This window comes from Rana temporaria, chromosome 4 (genome assembly GCF_905171775.1).
Source record: "Rana temporaria chromosome 4, aRanTem1.1, whole genome shotgun sequence".
NCBI classification, from domain to species: Eukaryota; Metazoa; Chordata; class Amphibia; order Anura; family Ranidae; genus Rana; species Rana temporaria.
Window position 1 is genome coordinate 277,544,543 of NC_053492.1, and position 22,336 is coordinate 277,566,878.

Genomic DNA, 22,336 nt, shown 5'->3' on the forward strand with positions numbered 1-22,336 from the left:
AAAGCTTTTTCAGCATCAACTGACAGGAATAGACCTGGGGGCCCATTCTGCCTTATGGTCTGAAGCAGGAGGATAGCCCTGAGACTGTTATCTTTGCCCTCTCTGTTGGGCACAAATCCTACCTGGTCGGGGTGAATCAAAACGTGCATGGCCCCTTTTAATCGCCCCGCCAGAATCTTGGCAAAGAGCTTAGTGTCTGTATTTAACAAAGAGATAGGCCTGTACGCCGAACAGAGAGAGCTATCTTTCCCTTCCTTTAAAATTATTGCGACCATAGCCGCAGTAGCATTCCTGCTGATTTCAAATTCAGACCCTAGCCCGTTGAAGTATTTGCACATCTTTGGGATCAAAATGTTGCTAAATCTCTTATAGTACTGGGGAGAAAACCCATCTGGCCCCGGGCTTTTACCCCCCGTGGTGGAATTTAGAGCTTCTTTTATTTCTTCTTCAGTTATGGGGCGGTCCATATTTAAACTTTCCATCTCCTCTAAACTAGGAAGTCCTGCCCTGTCTAGAAATTCTCGGATCTTCTCCTCCCTTTCCCCTGTCTGCCACCCTGGATTTTTTAGTGTATAAAGTTCCTCGTAATAATTTTTAAAAGTATCCGCTATTTCTCTATTTGCGTAAACCATGTTCCCGTCTTTCCTTTTTATTTTTTCGATATAGTTTCTAGCTTTCTTTTTTTGAGCCATTTTAGCTAGTTGCTTGCTTGGTTTGTTACCCCATACGTATCTCTCTTTAGAGATACAGTTAAGTTTATTTCTCGCTTCCTGTTCCATGGTCTCCTTGAGGGCGTCTCTCTTTATTGTTAAGTTAAGGTATGTTTCTTTTAATCCCTGCGCTTTATGTTCGCGTTCTAAGGTCTCTATCTCTTTAGTCAGGGTGTTTGCTTTACTTTTCAACTCTTTTTTTTTTTTTACGCCCTCCGCAATTAGAATTCCTCTGATGTAGGCTTTGTGTGTCTCCCAAAGGGTTGCGCTGGTTATCCCTTCTGTATCGTTGATGAGGAAGAATTGTTTTAATTCCTCCTCCACCCTGCTTGCCCCTCCTTCATCGCGTATCAGGCTATCATCCAGGCGCCACACCGGCCTCTGTCTCTTTTGTGTGGACAATTTAATTTTCATAGAGATTGGAGCGTGATCTGACACCGTCATAATTCCTATGTCCGTTTCCGTTATAGAGTCCAGAAGCCTGTGGTCCGCCAAGATGTAGTCGATTCTGGAGTACGTTCCGTGGGGGGGGGAGTAAAACGTGTAGTCATGTTCCTTAGGATGAAGAATCCGCCAGGCATCGACTAATTGGTGGTCATGAATCTTTTGTTTAATTCTTTGTAGAAGCCCATTTTTTGTCTCCCTCCCACGGAACGTACTATCCTCTTTCGGATCCAGGACGAAATTTAAGTCCCCCATCAGGATCGTATAACCCTCGGCGAAGTCTTTTAACTTTCCCAGAATTTTCCCTAAATATTGGGTTTGATGAACATTTGGGGCGTAGATATTTGCTAAGGTATAGACAATGTTGTCAATCCTTACCCTAAGGAATATAAATCTCCCTTCTGGGTCTGTCTTCCTTGCCTCTAGGGTAAATCCAAACCCCCTTGAGAACCCAATTGCCACGCCCCTAGCGCGTTTCGAGATAGAATCCCCGTAAAACCAAGTGGGATATGCGGGTGAAAAAAGCTTAATATTCGCCTCTATGGTTAAGTGGGATTCCTGAATAAACACGACATCCGCTTTAAGTTGTTCAATCTCTGCGAGGACCTTGAGTCTTTTAACGGCTGAATTCAAACCCTTAACATTGTAAGATAGAAATTTTACTTCAGTCATTATTCTATGGCTGGATCATTTCTTAATGAACTGTCCCTGAGATTCCTTGGGAGCCAAGTTCCCTTTTCCCTTCCCCATCCCCCACCCCCCACCCTCCTCTCCCCCTCTCCCTCCCCCCTACCCAGGCCAATACCTCGCCTCTGAACCGTAGGGATCCTTGGTACCCCCTACCCATCGGCTCTTATGGCTGAGGTGGAGCTCCTCTACGCCCCTCCCACCCTCTTTTCTCCCGAACTTCCGGGGACTTGATCTTTAGTGGGTGGGGTAACAGATCTGCCCTCCCCCTCCTCCCTCCGCTCATCCCCCCCCTCCCTCACCCCTTCCCCCCGATACCGGATAGTATCCCCCAGGACCTATCCCCCAGGACCACCCTGGGGGTCAAGCATCTTTCTACTAGCTATTCCTCCCATCCGGGCAAGTCCACCACAGGCATATTGAATTTGCGGCAAAATCCCACCAGGTCCTCTGGAAATATTAATTTTGCTGACACCCCTTCCTTATGGCCTATCAAGCAGGCCGGGAATCCCCACTGGTAATTAATATTAAGTGAGCGCATCTGTTCCAATAAGGGTTTTTGGTGTCTTCTTCTGGCCAGGGTTTCCCAGGCCAGGTCCGAGAAGATCTGAATCTCAGTCCCAGCATAGGATAGCGGCGGTTTTTTTCTCAGTTTTCGCCAAATCTCCTCTTTATGTTCAAAATGTCTGAACCTAGCAATAATATCCCTATGCCAATTGCCTCCTCCCTCTCTGATCTTTCCCACCCTATGGACCCGTTCTAATTTGAGGGGACCCTCCGAGGCTTTATCGAGGAGGGGGAGGAGCAGGTCATTGAGAATTTTTCTCAAGTCTTCGCCCTTCTCCTCCTTAATAGAACGTATTCTTAAGTTCTGCCTTCTGTTACGGTTCTCTTGATCTTCTATTCGATATTGCAACCACCTCTGGTTTTGTTTCAACGACAGATGTTGGTTTTTTATTTCAATAAGGTCAAGGTCCTGCTTTTCAATCTTTTTCTCGGCTTCCTCTACTCGTTCTAACACGTGATGTAAATCCGTTCTTAATGTGCCGATTTCCTCTCTTATTACATTCTCCAACCTCTTTAACATGGCCTCCATTTCTCCCATAGTGGGAACGTGAGACTCCCGGCTGATGTCATGCATTTGACTGGCTGCTTGTTCTGATTCAATTGAAATGTCAGCAATTGGGGTGGCCACCTCCCCCGCTCCCTTTTTCATTGTCCCTGATTTTTCCATCTTTTTTATCTGACCTGGGCTCTTGGTACTCCCGTCCGGAGTCATATAATGTCTGATCGTACTTGTGGAGGAAGTCTCTTTAGGGATTTTCGGGGCCGCCCCCCTAGTTGACCTGTTCATATTATATTTTTTTGTCTGTCTGATGCGTTTCCCCAGTTTGATGCAAAAAAAAAAAAAAAAAAAAGGAAGCAAAGGAAGGATGTTTTGACCCGGCAATTCCGGACGACCTTAAAAGTTGAATATTTCTTTAATTTCCCACATGCATTTGGGTAAACTCATAAGGGAGGGGTTGCGTACGTTTTACATCAAAGGTGATACTACCCCCGTTTGAACCAGCCTTCTTTAGGGATCGTCTTCAATAGGGATCCAGCAATCTTTCCGCAACAACGCAACAACGGGCCGAGTAGGGGGGCTGTATCTCCTCCTCCCCCTTATATGCCACTTATTTCCTTCTTTTTCTTACCTCTTCTCTCCTCTCTTATAGCACCCCTCCTTTCTCCTTCTGTGATAACCAGAAACCACAAAATCAATTGGGCTGTTACGCCCTGTGCCCTGTTATTTACCTCTGCTCTTAGGTTACTAAATGACCCTCGGGCTTTCCAGCGCGTCAGTCCAACATTCCGGGCCTGGCCCGATGGGGGGGTAAAAAAAAAAAATTTCTCTGATTTTGTCTCTAGTATGCCGAACAAGTCCCCCGGTAATTTCGCAGAGGTCTGCGGAGGTAAGTGAGGTATCTCCTGGGTGACTAGAACTTGCCAGCTAACACCTAAGTGGCGGTTCCTACAGGTGCGTATGGTATGCAAACCTATAGGGCATACATTCTTATGCTCCTCAAGTATAGGAAATTTTTCTTTTCCTTAATCGTATTTGTGATACATGTGCCTATATGTCTCAGTTTACTGCTCCCTGCTAGCCAGGTTATTGATGTGCTAATGTCCCCTCACTATTTCTAAAGGTTAATTGATCTATTGTGTTGTGTGAAGGAGAGCTGGGTTTAAGTGGCTTGTGTTAATTATTCTGATTGCTTCATTGTGGTAATTATCTCTCTATATGCGGGGTCGAGCGGTCTGGTTGATGTATTCAGTACAGCTAGTGCTCAGCGTCATTGATGTCATTGTCTAAAGAAAATGTGTTTTCAGCATCGGACCCGTCGTGTCTGCCTATAATCTGTATGGAAGCCCCAGTGTGAGGGGGGCAGAGATTTGTCATTGTAACAGTTTTGGAAATGACATATAAGCTGTGTGTTATAACATTAAAGTCTGTGTTGTTCAAGCAGTAAGCTGGTCTCATGTGTGGCTTTCTGGGCGATTCCAGGGATATCCCTCCTCGTGGAATATTGGGGTGATTTTCGTTATGGGAAGAAGGGAACGTTGACGGGGATATCATACCGATACCGTCACAATTGGTTGGTAGCAGTGGGATTTTTCCCTTCTATTCCCCTTCACACCCGGATTCCAAGCAGACACTGGAAGAACTACTGGAAGTTCGTGGAAGGATTGCTAGCAACAAAACCAAGCGGGTCATCATAGCGGAATCAATGGAGATAGACCAGGAGGACGGGATTGCAGCAACGCCAGCAGTACAAGAGATGGAGACACCAGTGATTCAGGAGGAGGAATCGCCAGCCAACAAGCTAATGAGAGAGAAGCTAGCGTGGTTCGGCCCGAACCCAACGCCAGATGTGGTACTGAAAGTGATGGACCTGTTAGCGAAGGAGGCTAAAGAAATAAGAGACGCGGAGCTACAGAAGGATAAACAAATAAGGGACGCAGAACTACAGTTAAAACTGGCAGCAGTCCAACAAGCAGTCGCACATTCTCCAAACAGTGAGTACAGCACAGCAGACACAAGGAAGATTCCGTTTAGCGCTTTTAAAGCTTTTGATGAAAAGGACTGTGAGATTGATAACTTCCTGGCGGATTTTGAGCGACAATGTAACCTGCACCGAATAGCTAGAGGAGACTGGGTTGCAATATTGTCAGGCAAACTGTCAGGCAAAGCTTCTGATGCTTTCCGGACCGTGCCAGATCAGGATATCCATAGCTACGCCCGGGTTAAAGAAGTGCTCCTGGCTCGTTATGCAGTAACCCCAGAGTCCCACCGACAGAAGTTCAGGGACTCACGCAAAACCACGAAAGACTCTTATGCGGAATGGGCATGCCAATTGTCCCGGTCGGCCTCTAACTGGGCTAACAGCAGCCAGGCCACCACCGCAGAGGACATTTTGCAACTAATGCTCCTGGAGCAATTTTACAATCACATCCAGACGGACGTCAAAGATTGGGTGAGAGATCGCAGGCCCATGACTCTACCAGAGGCCGCGAAGTTGGCGGATGAATATGCAGATACTCGCAAGACGAACCAGGTCACACCACAGGAACAACCTCCACCACAAACGGTGCCCTCACACCCACCAACCGCTAGATACCAACCTCCTAACAGACCGGTGACATCTAGCCCTCGCTATCATCGCCAGGAGGGCAACGAACAACGCTGCTTCCGGTGCAAACAGCTGGGTCACTTCAAGCAGAATTGCCCCATGAATGACAACACCAGGTCAAATTGGTCTCAACCTGGGTACCGCCCACCAGCAGCAGCCCATTGTGTAGACTCGGCTTGGGATCCAAAGGAGCTGGGTCAGGAAGAACCATTGGGCACCCCTTACGAAGCCCTCATGGTACAATCTGTTATTACGGACAACAGGGAACACCATTGTCAGCTGGTCATGGGCGACAGCCCTGAGCCGGAGGGGCCCTGGAGGGAGCTGGGCAGAAAGAGGCACCGCCGGCCACCCTTCAAGAAGAAGAGGTCCTGGAAGCCGTATAACAAGCTGACCTGGGAGGAGAAGAAGCGACTGGAGGAGAGGGAGTCGCAGCGGGCGTCCCAGATGCGTGCCGAGATGTTCGCCAAGGGCCCACCGGTGGCCCCTTACACCACCACCCAGTTCCTGATGATGAAGGACCACGTGGAGAGCCTGCAGGACATGAGCAAGCAGGAGCTGATCCGTGAGTACATAGAGCTGGAGGAGTGCATAAGCCGCATGGAGGAGGAGAACAACCACCTGAGGTCACAGCAGCATGAACTGGAGATGGAGCTGGAGAAGCTCCAAGAGGAGAACCGGCGGCTGCGGAGGGAGCAGGGGGTGGCTGACCTTATGGGGCTCTAATTCCCCCCCCCCCCCCCGGACTCTGAGCAACAGTGCTACAGCATTTCAACAAATATAACTTTTTCTTTTTATGAATCTCCTGGGATTGTCACTTCAGAGCCATAACCTGCCCCCTCCCATAGCGGGACATCTAGACGGCGGCGCACAGACCCATTCGCTGTCTTCACACTGACTTCTGGTGACTTTGCAGATCGCACAAAGACTTGGGGACTGACCGGCGTGTGATCTGACGACCCGGTGACATACCTGAGTCTGAAGCAGTTGCCAAGGGAGGTCAGTCATGCCAAACGGAGTTAACCTCTGACTAATAGCTCTGAACCCGTCAACCCTACTGGACCAGGGAAGGTCCAACCGGGTTTGCCGGAGCAGGGAGCAAAAGGGGGGCCATTGTGATACATGTGCCTATATGTCTCAGTTTACTGCTCCCTGCTAGCCAGGTTATTGATGTGCTAATGTCCCCTCACTATTTCTAAAGGTTAATTGATCTATTGTGTTGTGTGAAGGAGAGCTGGGTTTAAGTGGCTTGTGTTAATTATTCTGATTGCTTCATTGTGGTAATTATCTCTCTATATGCGGGGTCGAGCGGTCTGGTTGATGTATTCAGTACAGCTAGTGCTCAGCGTCATTGATGTCATTGTCTAAAGAAAATGTGTTTTCAGCATCGGCCCCGTCGTGTCTGCCTATAATCTGTATGGAAGCCCCAGTGTGAGGGGGGCGGAGATTTGTCATTGTAACAGTTTTGGAAATGACATATAAGCTGTGTGTTATAACATTAAAGTCTGTGTTGTTCAAGCAGTAAGCTGGTCTCATGTGTGGCTTTCTGGGCGATTCCAGGGATATCCCTCCTCGTGGAATATTGGGGTGATTTTCGTTATGGGAAGAAGGGAACGTTGACGGGGATATCATACCGATACCGTCACAGTATTCTTTTATTTTTGGTAGACAGCCAAGCTTAACCATAAGCATAGTGCATATTTAGTGAATTTAATGTATGCCTCTGATGTTTGCCTACTGTATCCAGTACAAAGCCCCCAGCCCTGATTGCCCTACATGTTTTTTTTTTTTTTTAATATATATAGTTTTTAGCAGAGGTAGGTACGGTGACACCAGGGTGTCTGATATTTAACCACTAAGTAACCACATTGAAGTCCACGTCTAACAGGGCTATATATATTTTTTAACAGAGGTAGGTACGGTGACACCAGGGTGTCTGGTATTTAACCACTATGTGACCACGTTAAAGTCCACGTCAAACAGGGCTGAAATTTTGAAACCATCAGCGTTTAAACTCTTAGGGAATATATTGAGAAAAGGTATATATAAAAAAAAAAAAAAACAAGTTTACAAGTCACTTTTATGACGTTTGAAGTGTAACACATAAGGTAAATAGCTAGGTTCCTCTTTCTCACCCTGTCTCCGCTGCTTGGGCTAGGTCCAGATCCACATGCTGCCTTCCCAAGGTCATATACCAAAGACAAAAGGGTTAATATTACCTCGTTCACTGGTCTTCTTGCAGAGGAAACTTTGTTTTTACCCTTTCCTTTATTCCTCCTGGTGCCAGGGTTTCCAGGGATCTGATCCGAGCAGGAGGGGGGGGGGGGGGCGGGCGGCCAACCAACGTGCCCCAGCTGGAAGCCTCTCAGCTGTTCCCTCCTGGTGAGCTTCCCCTGTTGCCGGCGGGGGGACGGTGGGGGGGGGGTGGAGGATGAAAAAAGATTTCCGGAGAGCGGAGGAGGTCGGCGTGGGCTGCTGGGTGAACGGACTACCCGCTCGGTGACCACCTTCCCTGCGAGGCACCTGCCGTCGCTGGAACACCGCCGGGTCGAGGTCCCTCCATCCCTCGCAGCCTCTCCTGGGTCAGACCCGTGGCGCTTGCAGCTCCTCCCTCCGACGTGCGTGCATCACGTGCACCACGCCATCCCGTCCCTGGTCAACATCCTTCTGACATGTCGAGCTTGAAGTCTTTTGTGGTATTTGTGGATGGGGCTCTTTATCTCCTCAGATGGTAAAGGTGCCCATTCTTCTTGGCAAAAAGCCTCCAGTTCCTGTAAATTCTTGGGCTGTCTTGCATGAACTGCACACTTGAGATCTCCCAAGAGTGGCTCAATGATATTGAGGTCAGGAGACTAAGGTCGCGTACACACGGTTGATCCATCCGACGAGAATGGTCCAACGGACCCATTTCATTGGTTCACCGCTGAAGCAGAACAATGGTCTGATGTGCGTACACACCATCAGTTCAAAAACCGATCGGGTCAGAACATGGTGACGTAAAACACACGACGTGCTGAAAAAACACAAAGTTCAATGCTTCCAAGCATGCGTCGACTTGATTCTGAGCATGCGCGGGTTTTGAACCGATGCTTTTGTGTACTAATCATCGGTTTTGACCGATGGTCAGCCGGCCATCGGTTCGATTTTAAAGCAAGTTCTCTAATTTTTGTCCGAAGGGCAACAAACCGATGGGCCGTACACACGGTCGGTTTGGACCGATGAAACTGGACTTCGGGCCATTTTCATCGATTTGGACCGATGAAAATGGACTTCGGGCCGTTTTCATCGGTTTGGACCGACCATGTGTACACGGCCTAAGATGGCCACTCCAGAACCTTCACTTTATTCTGCTGTAGCCAATGACAGGTCGACTTGGTCTTGTGTTTTGGATCACTGTCATGTTGGAATGCCCAAGTGCGTCCCATGTGCTGCTTCCTGGCTGATGAATGCAAATGTTACTCCAGTATTTTTTGATAAAATACTGCATTCATCTTGCCATCTATTTTTACCAAATTTCCTGTGCCTTTGTAGCTCACACATCCCCAAGGCATCAGCGATTCACCTCTGTGTTTTTCTCAGTAGTAATGGTGTACCTTTCATCATAGGCCTTGTTGACTCCTCTCCAAATGTAGTGTTTATTAGACATGTGCATTTGTTTTTGTCTGAATGTATTTTTGTCCAAATTTCAGGTATTTTCATTATTGTTTTATCAAACTATAAGGAAAGCGCAGAATATGAAAACCTAAACAAATGCTTTATTTTAATTTTCCTTGCGACAACAGTTCGATATAGATAGGAGATTTGACATGACACTGACAATAACAATCTGGCCCAGATTCTCATACATTCGCGCTGCTCCTGGGCAGCGTAATATATGAGCTCTACGTTACACCGCCGCAGGTCTACAGGTTTACATCCTGATTCTCAGAACACTTACCTGTAAACTTGCGGCGGTGTAGCGTTAGATTGCTCGGCGCAAGCCCGCCCAATTCAAATGGGGCGGGCACCATTTAAATTAGGCACGCTCCCGCGCCGAGCGTACTGCGCATGCTCCGTTTGGTAAATTACCCGACGTGCATTGCGCTAAATGACGTCGCCCCGACGTCATTTGCCTAGATGTATACGTAAATGGCGTCCAGCGCCATTCACGGACGTCTTACGCAAACGACGTAATTTTTATTCAATTCGACGCGGGAACGACGGCCATAGTTAACATTGGTTGCGCCTGCTAATTAGCAGGGGCAACCTTACGCGTCGGGTACGCTACGCAAACGACGTTAATTTGCTGTGTCGACCTCGCGTATGTTCGGGAATCGCCGTACTTACCTCATTTGCATAGACGGCGGGGAAAAGCGACGATGCGACACCTAGCGGCGGGAAAAAAAATTACTTTTAAGATCTGACAGCGTAACAGCCTTACGCTTGTCAGATCTAATGGGTACCTATGCGAAACTGATTCTGAGAATCAGTCGCATAGATACCCGGGGCCAGATGAGGTGTTACGACGGCGCTAATGGTGTTGCGCCGTCGTAACGCCTTTGAGAATCTGGCCCTCTGTGTCTATCGAACCTGCGGTCAAATGTGCCTAACTCTATTAGTCCAAGATTATTCTATATAGAGAGAAAAGATTCGAAATTATAGAGAGAAAAGATCACTGCTGGAATTGGGTGGGGAAAGTAAAATAAAAATAATGACGATGACGAATGTTATTGGCTGATTGTAACCAAAGAGGAAGAGCAGTAAAATAGCTAGAACTAAGTACACACGTACAGCCAACTTATTTTCACTTATGATTGTTACTCAACATGAACGACAAAGATTCGACAAAGCAGCGAAAAACGTACAAACGTTGAATCTGTCACTGAAGGCTTATGGTGTCGGTCGAAAGTTCTAAGAAGATTCAACAAGCAGCTAAACTGTACGACGCCGCAATCGTACATTTCCGGTCAAATGCATCCGCCCATAGGCTATAGAAAAATTCTAATGTTGGTTGACTAGTAATAATAATTAATAAACATAATTATTACTAGTCAATCGTACAACAATAAAATTCTACTATAGCTAGCTTGTAGGCGGAACATTCAACGGAAATGTACAATTGCGGCGTCGAACAGTTTAGCTGCTCCGTCGAATCTTCTTTGAACATTCGACAGACACCATAAGCCTTCAATGACAGATTCAACCTTAATTAATTCGGATTTTCGGCCGAATGCAAATTTTAACGAAAATTTTTACTAAAGTAACTAAATAAATAATTTTTTTGGACGAAAACAAAATTCCGAAACAAATTATTTGCAAATGTCTAGTGTTTATGGTTGTGGCCAAAAAACAAAATGTTGGTCTCATCACTCCAAATGACTTTGGAGTCATTGTGCTGTTTGGAGTATTGTAAGTGGGATACTTTGTGGCATTGTCCTGAAGTTTTGGGGGTTTTTCTTTGCATCCCGAATAATTTTCCTGGCAGTTGTGGCTGAATCTCTAGTTGGTCTACCTGACCATGGTTTGGTTTCAACAGAACCCCTCATTTTCCACTTCTTGATTAGAGTTTAAACACTGCTGATTGGCATTCTGAATGGGGTAGTTTCTGTTGTGATTGTGATTTAAAAAGAGTAAACACAGTTGATTGATAATAAATGGCTTCAGCCAAACACTAACCATGAGTGTAATACATGTTTGTTTTATCATTCATATTCTCTGAAAATTGGCCAAGAAATCATAAATTCGGCCAGGGTATGTAAAACTTATAAGCACAACTGTATGGCTGCCCATGAATTACACATGAAAACAGAGAAGGGCATGTATCAATTCTGTCACACAGCAAGTCAATGCTAAACATGTACAATAAGACAGATTCTCAGAGAGATTTTTTTGCAACATTACAGCTCAATACAGAATTTTTCTCCCTTTGGTGAAATGTCCTCTGATTCTGTGTGGCGTCTTTGGGACAGAAGTGAAGGTGAAATCTTTGAGACACAAACTGCAAAAAATAGCCAATAGAGGTTTTAAACCTTTTTTCTATACAAAATGTTTTGGCCATACATACATTTTAATTCATATTTGAATAAACAGGCCTTTTTTTCAGTACAACTTGAATAAATATAGGGGCATTTTATTACAAATATAATTTAAAATGTAGCAGGGATTTTCAATCCAACATTAAAATTAATTTATGTAAATACATTCTCTGAGTAATCTTCCAAATCATTTGGATATTCCTCATAAATGACTATGACATGCCCTATGAGCATGCCGCTGTAAGAACAGTTTTTCTCCTCTGGCCTTTCTCAAACGCTGAAGATAAAGAGGCTAAATATATTCTAAACATACCTGAAGCTTTTTTGTAAATCGACCAAACATGTAAGTTACACATTCATTGATGGCTCCAGTTTGTTGAAGAAACAGAAGTCCCCTGGGTGTAGCAGCAAAGTTTAACAAGCTGTCCAGTAAAGATTCCTCCCACACCATCCTACAACGTTAGATAGGATTTAAGATTAATAACACATTATAACAGGTATAAATCAACAACCAAGAACATCACTTGATACATTTCACACATAAACCCACACAAGCTCAAACGGAGGCACTAACAATGTTAGCATTTCTCAGACACATTAAGGCCGGGTTCACACTGTCCCTGCATGCAGCTCACAGCAGGGGTCCGGTGCGTGCTGGTTCGCCGATTCAGGTCCGATTTCAGCCCGAATTTTGGGCTCAAATCGAAACAAAAACGCACCAAAAAAGCATGCGTTTTTCCGGCACACTGCACCGGACATGCTGCGCAGATATGTATACCGGTTCCATAGAGACCCAGTCACATTCTCCTGCTATGCAAATCAAATGCGGGGAAAGGATCTTAAGGATCTTACCTGTGGAAAAAAAAAAAACTTGGAATAAAAAAATCTACGGTGGCAAGTGGCCCCCCCATACTGCAGGGGTAATAGATTCTTATGTCTAGTGAGAAGGGTGAAGTGTGACTGAGGGCAATTGTATCTTACAGAGCAGGCTGCAGAGGACTGGTCACAAGAGGGACCCCGCTGGAGCGAGGAATACAGTTAGCCAAAGATGTATTCAAATTCATTCAGTTTAGCAGGGACCAGATGACTTTTGATCCACTTATGGCTGTTCCCACTCGAGACAAGTCAATCTATCGAATGGCTTTTGTCAAATGGAAGGGCTGGAAAACGTTTTTTTTTTATCGATCAGCAGGTTGCAATCAATTAGCTGCAGCTGCTGATCAGTGTATTTGGACAGTAGAGGAGTCAAGCTGTCAGAACACAATGGCACAGCAGGGAAACATTCCTTCATCCACCTTGCTTGTGTGGATGGGGAATCTGTTTATTTTTTCATTCAGCCTGCTGGCTATTACTCTCCTAATAGCAGCCCCCAACTTTTAAAGCTAGGACTGAGGGCCCCTTGTGGTGGTCAAGTCACACCTGAACATCTAAACCACCATCTAAGGACTATAACTAGCCATAATGTCTCTGACCTCTTCCAGCGTTTGTGCAATATATGGCTGGAATTTTATCTTTGCAGTTGATTATTGAGAAGGTTAAATGATTGTACTAAAATAGAGACATTAGAAGTAGAATACCTTTTATTATATTGTACATGTAGCAGAATAATTGAAATAAGGGGCGGCCATCACAGAACATAAACAATTACTAAGGGCTCATGCAAAGGCCAGAGGGTACCTAGTGTGACCGGTAACTTCCCGGTAAAAGGTCCCAGAAACTCCAAATTCTCGATATGCTCCGGTTGCTATTCAGTAAGATGCTCCCCAAGTTTGAAGTCGGTAGCACGTTCCGTTCGAATGTTATAGCCCAAAAACCGATATCGAGAAGTAGTCGCTACCGTTTACGGTTTGGGAGAACTGGCCGTCCAAAGTTGGGTGTTTTGGGACTTCAAAGGAGCTCAAAGAAGGGGCTCCTACAGGCTTCTGAGCTCTTTTGAGCTCTTATTTTTTCTGCCTAAAAACTCCCCTCTATATTAGCCAATGTGTCCATGCACACTTTGCGGTAGATCCACGTACAACGGTGCATTATTGCGCCGGGCGTAGCGTATCTAAGATACACTACGCCGCTGTAACTTACTTTTTTTGGTTCGAATCCTCAACGAATTTGCGCCGTAAGTTACGGTGGCGTAGTGTATATTTTGCGGCGTAAGGGCACGGAATTCAAATGGAAGTGATGGGGGCGTGTTTTATGTAAATACGTCGTGACCCGACGTAAACGACGTTTTTTTTTAACTGCGCATGCACCGTCCGTGGGGGTATCCCAGTGCGCATGCTCAAAATTAACCCAGAACAAGCCAATGCTTACGACGGTGACGTCATTATACGCAAATTCCTATTCGCGAACGACTTACGAAATCGAAAAATTCAAAATTGTACGCGGGAACGACGGCCATACTTAACATTGAGTACGCCTCAGAACAGCAGCTTTAACTATACGCCAGAAAAAGCCGAACGCAAACGACGTAAAAAAATGCGCCGGGCCGACGTACGTTCGTGGATCGCCGTAACTAGCCAATTTGCATACTCGACGCGGATTTCGACGGGAACGCTACCTAGCAGCCGCCGAAAAATTGCAGCTTAGATCCGACGGCGTACAAAGACGTACACCTGTCGGATCGATCCCAGATGCCGTTGTATCTTGTTTTGTGGATACAAAACAAAGATACGACGCAGGAAATTTAAAATTACGTCGGCGTATCAGTAGATAGGCCGGCGTAATCCTTTTGTGGATCTGCCCCTTTGGCTTTTCCAGGTGTTTTCAGGCATATGCTCTTACAGGCAGAAAAAAACCCCCACCAAATTTGCGTTTTAAGAGAGGAGCTAGTGACCCAAAGAGCTCAAGAAAGCTTAAAAAAGCTCACAAAAGCTTGAAAACGTTTGTTCCAGCTTTTTGTTTTGTTTATACAGTGGTTAAAAAAATACTATCTAAGAGTGTTTGTGAAAAATAATGCTTAAAAAAGCTTCAAGAAGCCCAAACAAGCTAAAAAGAGCTTGAAGGAGCTCAATAAAAATGTGCACAAGAGCACAAAAAAAGCACAAGCTTCTTCAAGCTGAAATAAAATCACAAATACCTTTAAAAGCAGTTTCTCTTTTTTTTTTGAGCTGCAGTGTGCAGTGTGCATGAGCTTGAATAGGAAAACTTTACAATCATAACGCAAAATATGTGCTCACTTCAAAGCCGCACTTTTGATAGAGCAGGGAAGGATTTAAGCCTGACAAATTTTATTGTGGTCTGGGCCCCTTCTGGGGAGATATCCCCTCACTTCCTGTCAAGACAACCAAGGGCAGAGCCCCTCACTTCCTGTCAAGACAACCAAGGGTAGAGCAGTCTTACAAAGCACATAGCATCCAATTATATTGATTGTCTATCTATCGTTACCCAGTGCACATTTGAACTTGTTACTATGAGTTGTTTGATACAGATCTTCTCTCGGACAATTTTATGAACACCTCAGGCATTCTTTGCCCTACCAAATAAACCCAGGGATAGCCCATAAGACCACACAAAGCAAAAGTCCTAAAACCAGATTATATAAAGTTAAGTGGCTAAAACAGGTACAGGAAAAACACCTAACATTGCTCTAAAATGTTTATAATCAGTTTACATGATATCAATTCAAATACATAAGTCTACAAATTTGTAAGACACACAGAGCAAGGCTTCTCCCCATCCCCTTATCACCGGCTGTGATTGACAGGAGCAGGAGCCAATGGCCCCTGCTGCTGTATCTGAGCCAATGAAGAGTGAGAGAGCCGAGACCTGGCTTAGTATAAGGGGAAGCTGTGGGGGGAGGGGGGGACACACAGAAGATTTTTTTAACTTAATGTAGAGAATGGTAAAACAAGTCTTTACAAACCATTTAAAAGTTGTTGCTGCATTAGTAGTTGTATTTTTCTTAAAGTGGATGTAAACCCACTCTCATCCTTTCTAAACTACTGCCATAGTGCTGATCTATAAGGATATAGATGCCTCCTGCATGTATCCTTACCTGTCAAATGTCTCCCCTCTGTCTGTTATAAGAACTGAAATACTGCATATTCTGTGGGTGGATATGTTGTCTGTGGGTGGAGTCATGATGTTAGTAGACTCCCTGCCCACTTCTACACTCCCCTTGTCAACATGCATTTTGTACTATGTATTACTTACACTGAATTCTGCCATGATCACTAACATCCAGTCAAAATCAAAAAAGTAACCACATGACTTCAGAAAAGGAGTGGGGGTGGGAATTAAAAAATAATGCCTGTCTCCAGGCTAGTGCATGAGATATGTAAATAACCTGTCATTCACAGCAAGGGGGCGGAACGGACCAAGGTTTTTCTCTGTTAGTCCGTTTTATCTCACTGAACAATAAAATGCTATGATCACTTACATCCAGTCAAAATCCAGAAAAGTAACCACAGGACTTCAGAAAAGGAGTGGGAATTAAAAAATAATGCCTGTCTCCAGGCTAGTGCATGAGATAGGTAAATAACCTGTCACTCACAGCAAGGGGGCGGAACGGACCAAGGTTTTTCTCTGTTAGTCCGTTTTATCTCACTGAACAATAAAAGTGGATTGCTCAGAGCTGGATTAACTCTTTGTGGCAAGACTGGGCACAGATAAGAAATATTGTACTCTACATTGTGACAGCAAAAAAATATAAAAATGTGGGTTTTCATCCACTTTAAGTTTTTCACTTATTTTACCTCTTTATCCTAGCAGCAAGTCTGTTATTTTTAAACTTTTTTTTTTTTTTATAGGACCAAGCTGTCCTGCAAAAGTAACAGTTAAAGGGTTGAGACAAACCATTTACTGGTGACAGGGGTGCTTACAATCTTACAATGGCAAGCTTGTATTCATTTATGTGAAACCGTTATCTAAAAATAGAAAACGTTAGCTGGAGTTCAGTTTTAGTTTGTTAGTTAAGCCCAACTAAATTTGATAGCAAATTGAACACTGGGCTGACAATGGGCAATGGACACCATGGGCTGACAATGATAACGTACAGGAAGAGAGTTACTGGCCAGATCACCCGATGAAAAAAAAAAAGAAGGAAATAATAAAATGAATGCAGCCATTAGATTTAGGGATTGGTAAATTGCAATATATAAACTTTTTGATTAGATGCACTTTAAGGTGATTATATCCTCTTCCCTTTGAAAACCTTGGGAACCTTTTCCTGTCTTGAAACAATAAGCAGTATCATTTGGCAAACAAGTTAGCTGGAAAAAAAAAAAAAAGAAACGTATTTTTCCATCATCAATATGAAAATTATAATACTTGTGTTGATTAGGTTGCTCAAGCAACTGAAAAAAAATAAAATCTGTATTCATGTACTGTATATAATCCATAACTGAAAGTCTTATTTATACTTGTTATGTTTGCCAAGTAAAGCAAGAATAATTTTCCCCTACACTATGATTACTATTAGCATTTTCAACGCAATTTTAAATTAGATATTTATAACATCAACATTTCTGCTGTGGCAGAAAAGTAATTTCCTGTTTTATCTAGGCAAGCTGCAATTTCAATCTAAATATTTCTCTGCTTGTGATAGAGCTGCAATCTGTTAACTAATTAGTTTTCTCTCTTTATTATATTTGTATGGCTTACGTAATGCAGTGGGTGTAGAAGATATTTGATGGAAAGACAATGCAACTTTAAAAAGTTATTATGAAGTGAGAAAAGATGCATACTCTCGCCAATATCTTATCTCTCTTTAGGGTTATTTTAGAACACTTTGTTTAAAAAGAACTTAGAATACTCACAAGATTACAAACATGGGCAGTGATTTTTTGTTAATAAAATATTTTTTTGCACCATGCAACAGCAGGATCGGGTTCCATAAAGTATTTTTTCAAAACATATAACTGTGGATTTGTTTTCTTTTTAAATACTAGTAATATCTTTTAGTACAAATTGATCATTTTGTAATTTTGAGCATTTTAAGTATTTTATTTAAATAGATGTTGTCATTAAATAAAACTTTGGAGGCTATTTACATTTAAAAATCACACAATTCATGATGGCTTTATTCCAATGCCTGAAAGCTGTATGCAGGACAGTGCCGTACAAAATCAGTTCAAACACAAACAGATGGAGTGCTGGATTGAGAAGTTTAGCAGCACTCCACAAAATGGGGACCAACCCCAGAAATAGGGACAGGAACCAGAGAATCCATATACATACAATACCGTGAGAGTGTCAAACAAACTTCCAACAGTCAAATCTAATTTAGTGCTAAAATGGATTCATAGCAGAATAAAGCCAGCTCATTTTGAAGGCCAAACACACTTTCCCTTCATTAGGGCTTAAAGTGATAAAAGTCTTGTTTATAAAAATAAAATAGCAAACGTGTTATACTTACCTTTTTTGTGTAGTTGGTTTTGCACAGAGCAGCCTGGATCCTCCTCTTCTTGGGTCCTTCTTCATTGCTCCTGGCCCCTCCCTCCTGTCGAGAGTCCCCACAGCAAGCAGCTTGCTATGTGGGGCAACCGTGTTGAGTCACAGCTCCGTGTGTCCATTCAGACACAGAGCCCTGACCTCACCTCTGCCCCCTCTCTCTCCTGATTGGCTAACTGACTTAGATTGATAGCCGCAGGAGCCAATGGCACTGCTGCTGTGTCTCAGCTAATCAGGAGAAGTATCCCAGGCCGCTAAGACACTTGTGGACATCGCTGTAGAGAAATGGGGCTCAGGTAAGCAATTAGGGGGGCTGAGGGAGGCTGCTGCATACAGTAGGTTTTTTATCTTAATGCATAGAATGCATTAACCACTTCCAGACCTTAGGTGTTTTTCAGATTTGGTGTTTGCAAGACTAAAACAGTTTGTTCTGCTAGAAAATTACTTAAAACCCCCAAACATTATATATATTTTTTTCTAACACCCTAGAGAATAAAATAGTGGTCATTGCAATACTTTTTGTCACACCGTATTTGCGCAGCGGTCTTACAAGCGCACTTTTTTTTGGAAAAAATTCACTTTTTTAATTAAAAAATAAGACAACAATAAATTTGGCCCAATTTTTTTATATATTGTGAAAGATAATGTTACGCCGAGTAAAATGATACCCAACATGTCACGCTTAAAAATTGCGCCCGCTCGTGGCATGGCGTCAAACTTTTACCCTTAAAAATCTCGATAGGCGATGTTTAAAAAATTCTAGAGATTGCATTTTTTGAGCTACAGAGTAGGCCTAGGGCTAGAATTATTGCTCTCGCTCTAACGATCACGGCGATACCTCACTTGTGTGATTTGAACACCGTTTTCATATGCGGGCGCTACTCGCGTATGCGTTCGCTTCTGCGCGCGAGCTCGTCGGGACGGGGCGCTTTAAAAACATTTTTTTTTGGTTTTCTTATTTATTTATATTTATTTTATTACTTTTTACACTGAAAAAAAAAATTGATTACTTTTATTCCTATTACAAGGAATGTAAACATCCCTTGTAATAGAAAAAGGCATGACAGGTCCTCTTAAATATGAGATCTGGGGTCAAAAAGACCTCAGATCTCATATTTGGGCTTAAATGCAAAAAAAAAAAAAAAAAATTGGAAATGTCATTTTTTCAAATGACAAAAAAAAAATTGTCTCTTTAAGAGGCTGGGCGGGACTGACGTTTTGACGTCACTTCCACCCAGCAGAGATATGGGGACGGGCGAAGGAGATTTTTCCTTCAGTCTCGTCCCCGCTCAGCTGCCGAACGGTCCTGATCGCCTCCGCCGCTACCGACGGCTCCGGTAAGCGGCGGAGGGCGCGGGAGAGCGGCGGGAGGGGGGGGCCCCTCTCCCGCCACCGATAACGGCGATCTCGCGGCCAATCCGCCGCGGAGACCGCCGTTATCGTTTACCAGACCGCGCACACTAAAGATTGATACCTCGGTTGTGGCAGCAGCTGCTGCCGTTACCGAGATATCAATCTTTAAAAAATGGACGTACATCGTCGTGCGCAGGTCTGGAAGTGGTTAAGATAAAAAAGCTTCTGCCTTTACAACTCTTAAGAATTTTGAATGTGCAGTTTTCGGAGGTGTTTGCAGCATTCACCAACACTGGCGTAACTTTCTCTACTGAAACTGTCCCAAGCAGTAAATACTTGATGAAGGGAGAGTGCGTTTGATCTCTGAAATAAAATTCTTGAGCCTCGTACACACAATCGGATATCTGATGGAATCTAATCCGATGGATTTTTTCATCGGATATTCGAGGAAGCTGACTTTCATCAGTCTTGCCTACACACCATCAGTCAAAAATCCGACCGTGCCAAAATGCGGTGACGTAAAACACTACGACATGCTGAAAAAAATGAAGTTCAATGCTTCCGAGCATGCATCGACTTGATTCTGAGCATGCGTGGATTTTTGACGGATGGACTTCCACACAGACGATCGTTTTTTTTCTATCGGTTTTTTATCCATGGGAAAAATTTAAAACATGTTCTATTTTTATTCACCGATGGAAAACAAACCAATGGGGCCCACACACGATCGGTTTGTCCGATGAAAACAGTCCATCGCTCTGTTTTCATCAGACAAACCGATCGTGTGTACAGGGCTTTGGAAGTTTCTTTGGTGCCCTCACTGCATTGTATGTATGTGGATGCACACAATCAGTGACATCAGTGAGTTCCAATGTCCCTGCTGTTACTCACAGAACCACTGGAGGCTTCATAGGCAGCAGCTGGGTGCCATGGTGGGCCAGGAGGTGAGAAGAGGAGAAAGCAGTGTGGTCTGTTCACAAGTGCCAGTGGTTGAAGAAAACTACAGGGCTCTTAGGCCCTGTTCACATACCACTTGCAATTTTAAAAGCATGATTCACACAGTTTTCTGCATGCCGTAATAGGGCAGCTTATTCACTTGAATGGGCTGCCCTATGCACGTTTGTCACGCCAAAGAAGCTGAGGGATCAAATCTTGGCTCCGAGCCAGGCGCAATTTTACACACGTGTCTTGCCGTGATTCTTGCCCGTTTTGTTGTACAACAATCTCAGTAAATTCACACTGCATTTGGGGTTCCATTTAGGATGATTCTGCCCACAATTCCTAATTGTCCAAATAGGAATGGAGCCATAATAAAAAAAGGCACAGAAAATTGCTATACCAAGGGCAGCATCAGTAAGTGCTAATTCTAAACATTTCATTTATGTGAGCACTGGCAGCCAGAAAAGTGGTTCTTGATGATAGTGTCTCCAAGAATCCATAAAAAATATAAAACTTGTAGTACCAAACCCGTAGCATGCCATGGGAAAATACTGCCCTGGAAAAAACAGAGACTGCCCCTGAGGAGTCTTCTATATGGATAAAATTGCTGCTCTGGGGAGATAATGGGACTGTCCAGGAGAATGTGCAAGATTGATAAGACAAGCAAGCAAGGCTAACCTTTGAAAGAGACTAACCTGCAGAGCAAGAGAAAGTATCCAAAGACATGCTGGTAGGTTAATTGGCTCTTGTGTCCAGTGTGTGTGTGTGTGTGTGTGTGTGTGTGTGTGTGTGTGTGTGTGTGTGTGTGTGTGTGTGTATGTGTGTGTATGTGTGTGTATGTGTGTGTATGCATGTGAAATCGGCACCTTAGATTGCAAGCTTATTAGTGACAGGGGCTGCTGTGAATGTACAATGCAGCAGTGCTATACAATGATAAATAAAATAAGTAATTTTATTAATAATAAAAATTTTAGTAATAAATTAAATAAGTATCCTGTTCTAACTTAGCAGAGTGTCACTGCAGAAATTCAATTATGTGAGCTGTGTATGAATTTCAAGGGGGGATTTCTGCACTTAGTCCAGCTGGGAGAGGAAAAAATACTTTCACTGTACAGCTTTCCAGGGAAGTGTCACACCCCCAATATATACTAAATGATAGACGACGGGTCTCCTTCCAGCACGCCTGGCTATATTTTTACCTCTAATGATACAACATAGCTGGAGAAACAAATGTAACTGGGAATTTAGTCAAGAGGCCAAGAATCTGTGTACTGATCAGAGCTTGGCACTAGTTGAGGTTATAGTTAAAATGATTGTGGTGTAGTCTCATTATAGACCATATTGAAAACTGCATCATGGTACAAAATTACCCAATACTTTATTTCTTTTGGAGCACACATTGCTACATTAGATCACCATTCTGTATCAAGTTGCATTAGAAGGCAGTTTTAATATATTTATGGCAATTCAATGAGGGAGTATGGCTGCAATTAATAGGCCATCACTGGCTTTTTTTTTTAAATACTAGTTCCCTGGCTCTTATACTGATTCAGTGCCTTCAGTATTTTTAGAATCCCTAACTTAAGACAGGTATGTGTTTAGAAGCCTAAACCTTCAGAACATGAATGTTTGATTCAGCTCAGTGTCTCAGAAACTATTAAAGTCAAAGTGAGTCTAGCAGATAGCATTTTTAGATGGTCAGCAATGACATAATCAAAAAAAGTACATACTTAAAAGCATACAATGCGGGAGATTTACTAAACCTGACGCACACAGAATCTTGTGAATCTAAGTGGTTATAAAGCCTAAAGTTTCCTTACCTTAATACATCCTTTGCATTAAGGTAAAATACCTTATGTGTGACAGAATTCCCCATGCACCCCCCCCCCCCCATACTCACCTGAGCCCATTCCCATAGTTGCCAACTGTCCCAATTTGCTTGGGATGGTCACCGATTTTTAAACATTGTCCCGAACTGATGAAGGGAAGATAGAAGGAATCCAGTGCCGCACATCTGTGCAAGTAGTATTAAGTTGAAAGAGACAACCTCATCCCGGACTCCCATCAGACCACGCCCTCAATGAATTTCACTCCGCCCCTGGAGCTTAGTCATGGCGATGTCCCGAACCGA

At 43.8% G+C, this 22,336-nt stretch overlaps 1 protein-coding gene across 3 annotated transcripts in view; it reads right to left on the reverse strand.

Moving 5' to 3' along the window:
* The window catches only part of TBC1D32 (TBC1 domain family member 32), a 552,992-nt gene that overhangs the window by 269,287 nt on the left and 261,369 nt on the right, over positions 1-22,336 (reverse strand). For all 3 annotated transcript variants that reach the window (XM_040350328.1, XM_040350326.1, XM_040350327.1), the window contains exon 19: positions 11,843-11,981. In XM_040350328.1, the coding sequence (XP_040206262.1) occupies positions 11,843-11,981 (139 nt within the window). The remainder of the gene's footprint in view (positions 1-11,842; positions 11,982-22,336) is intronic.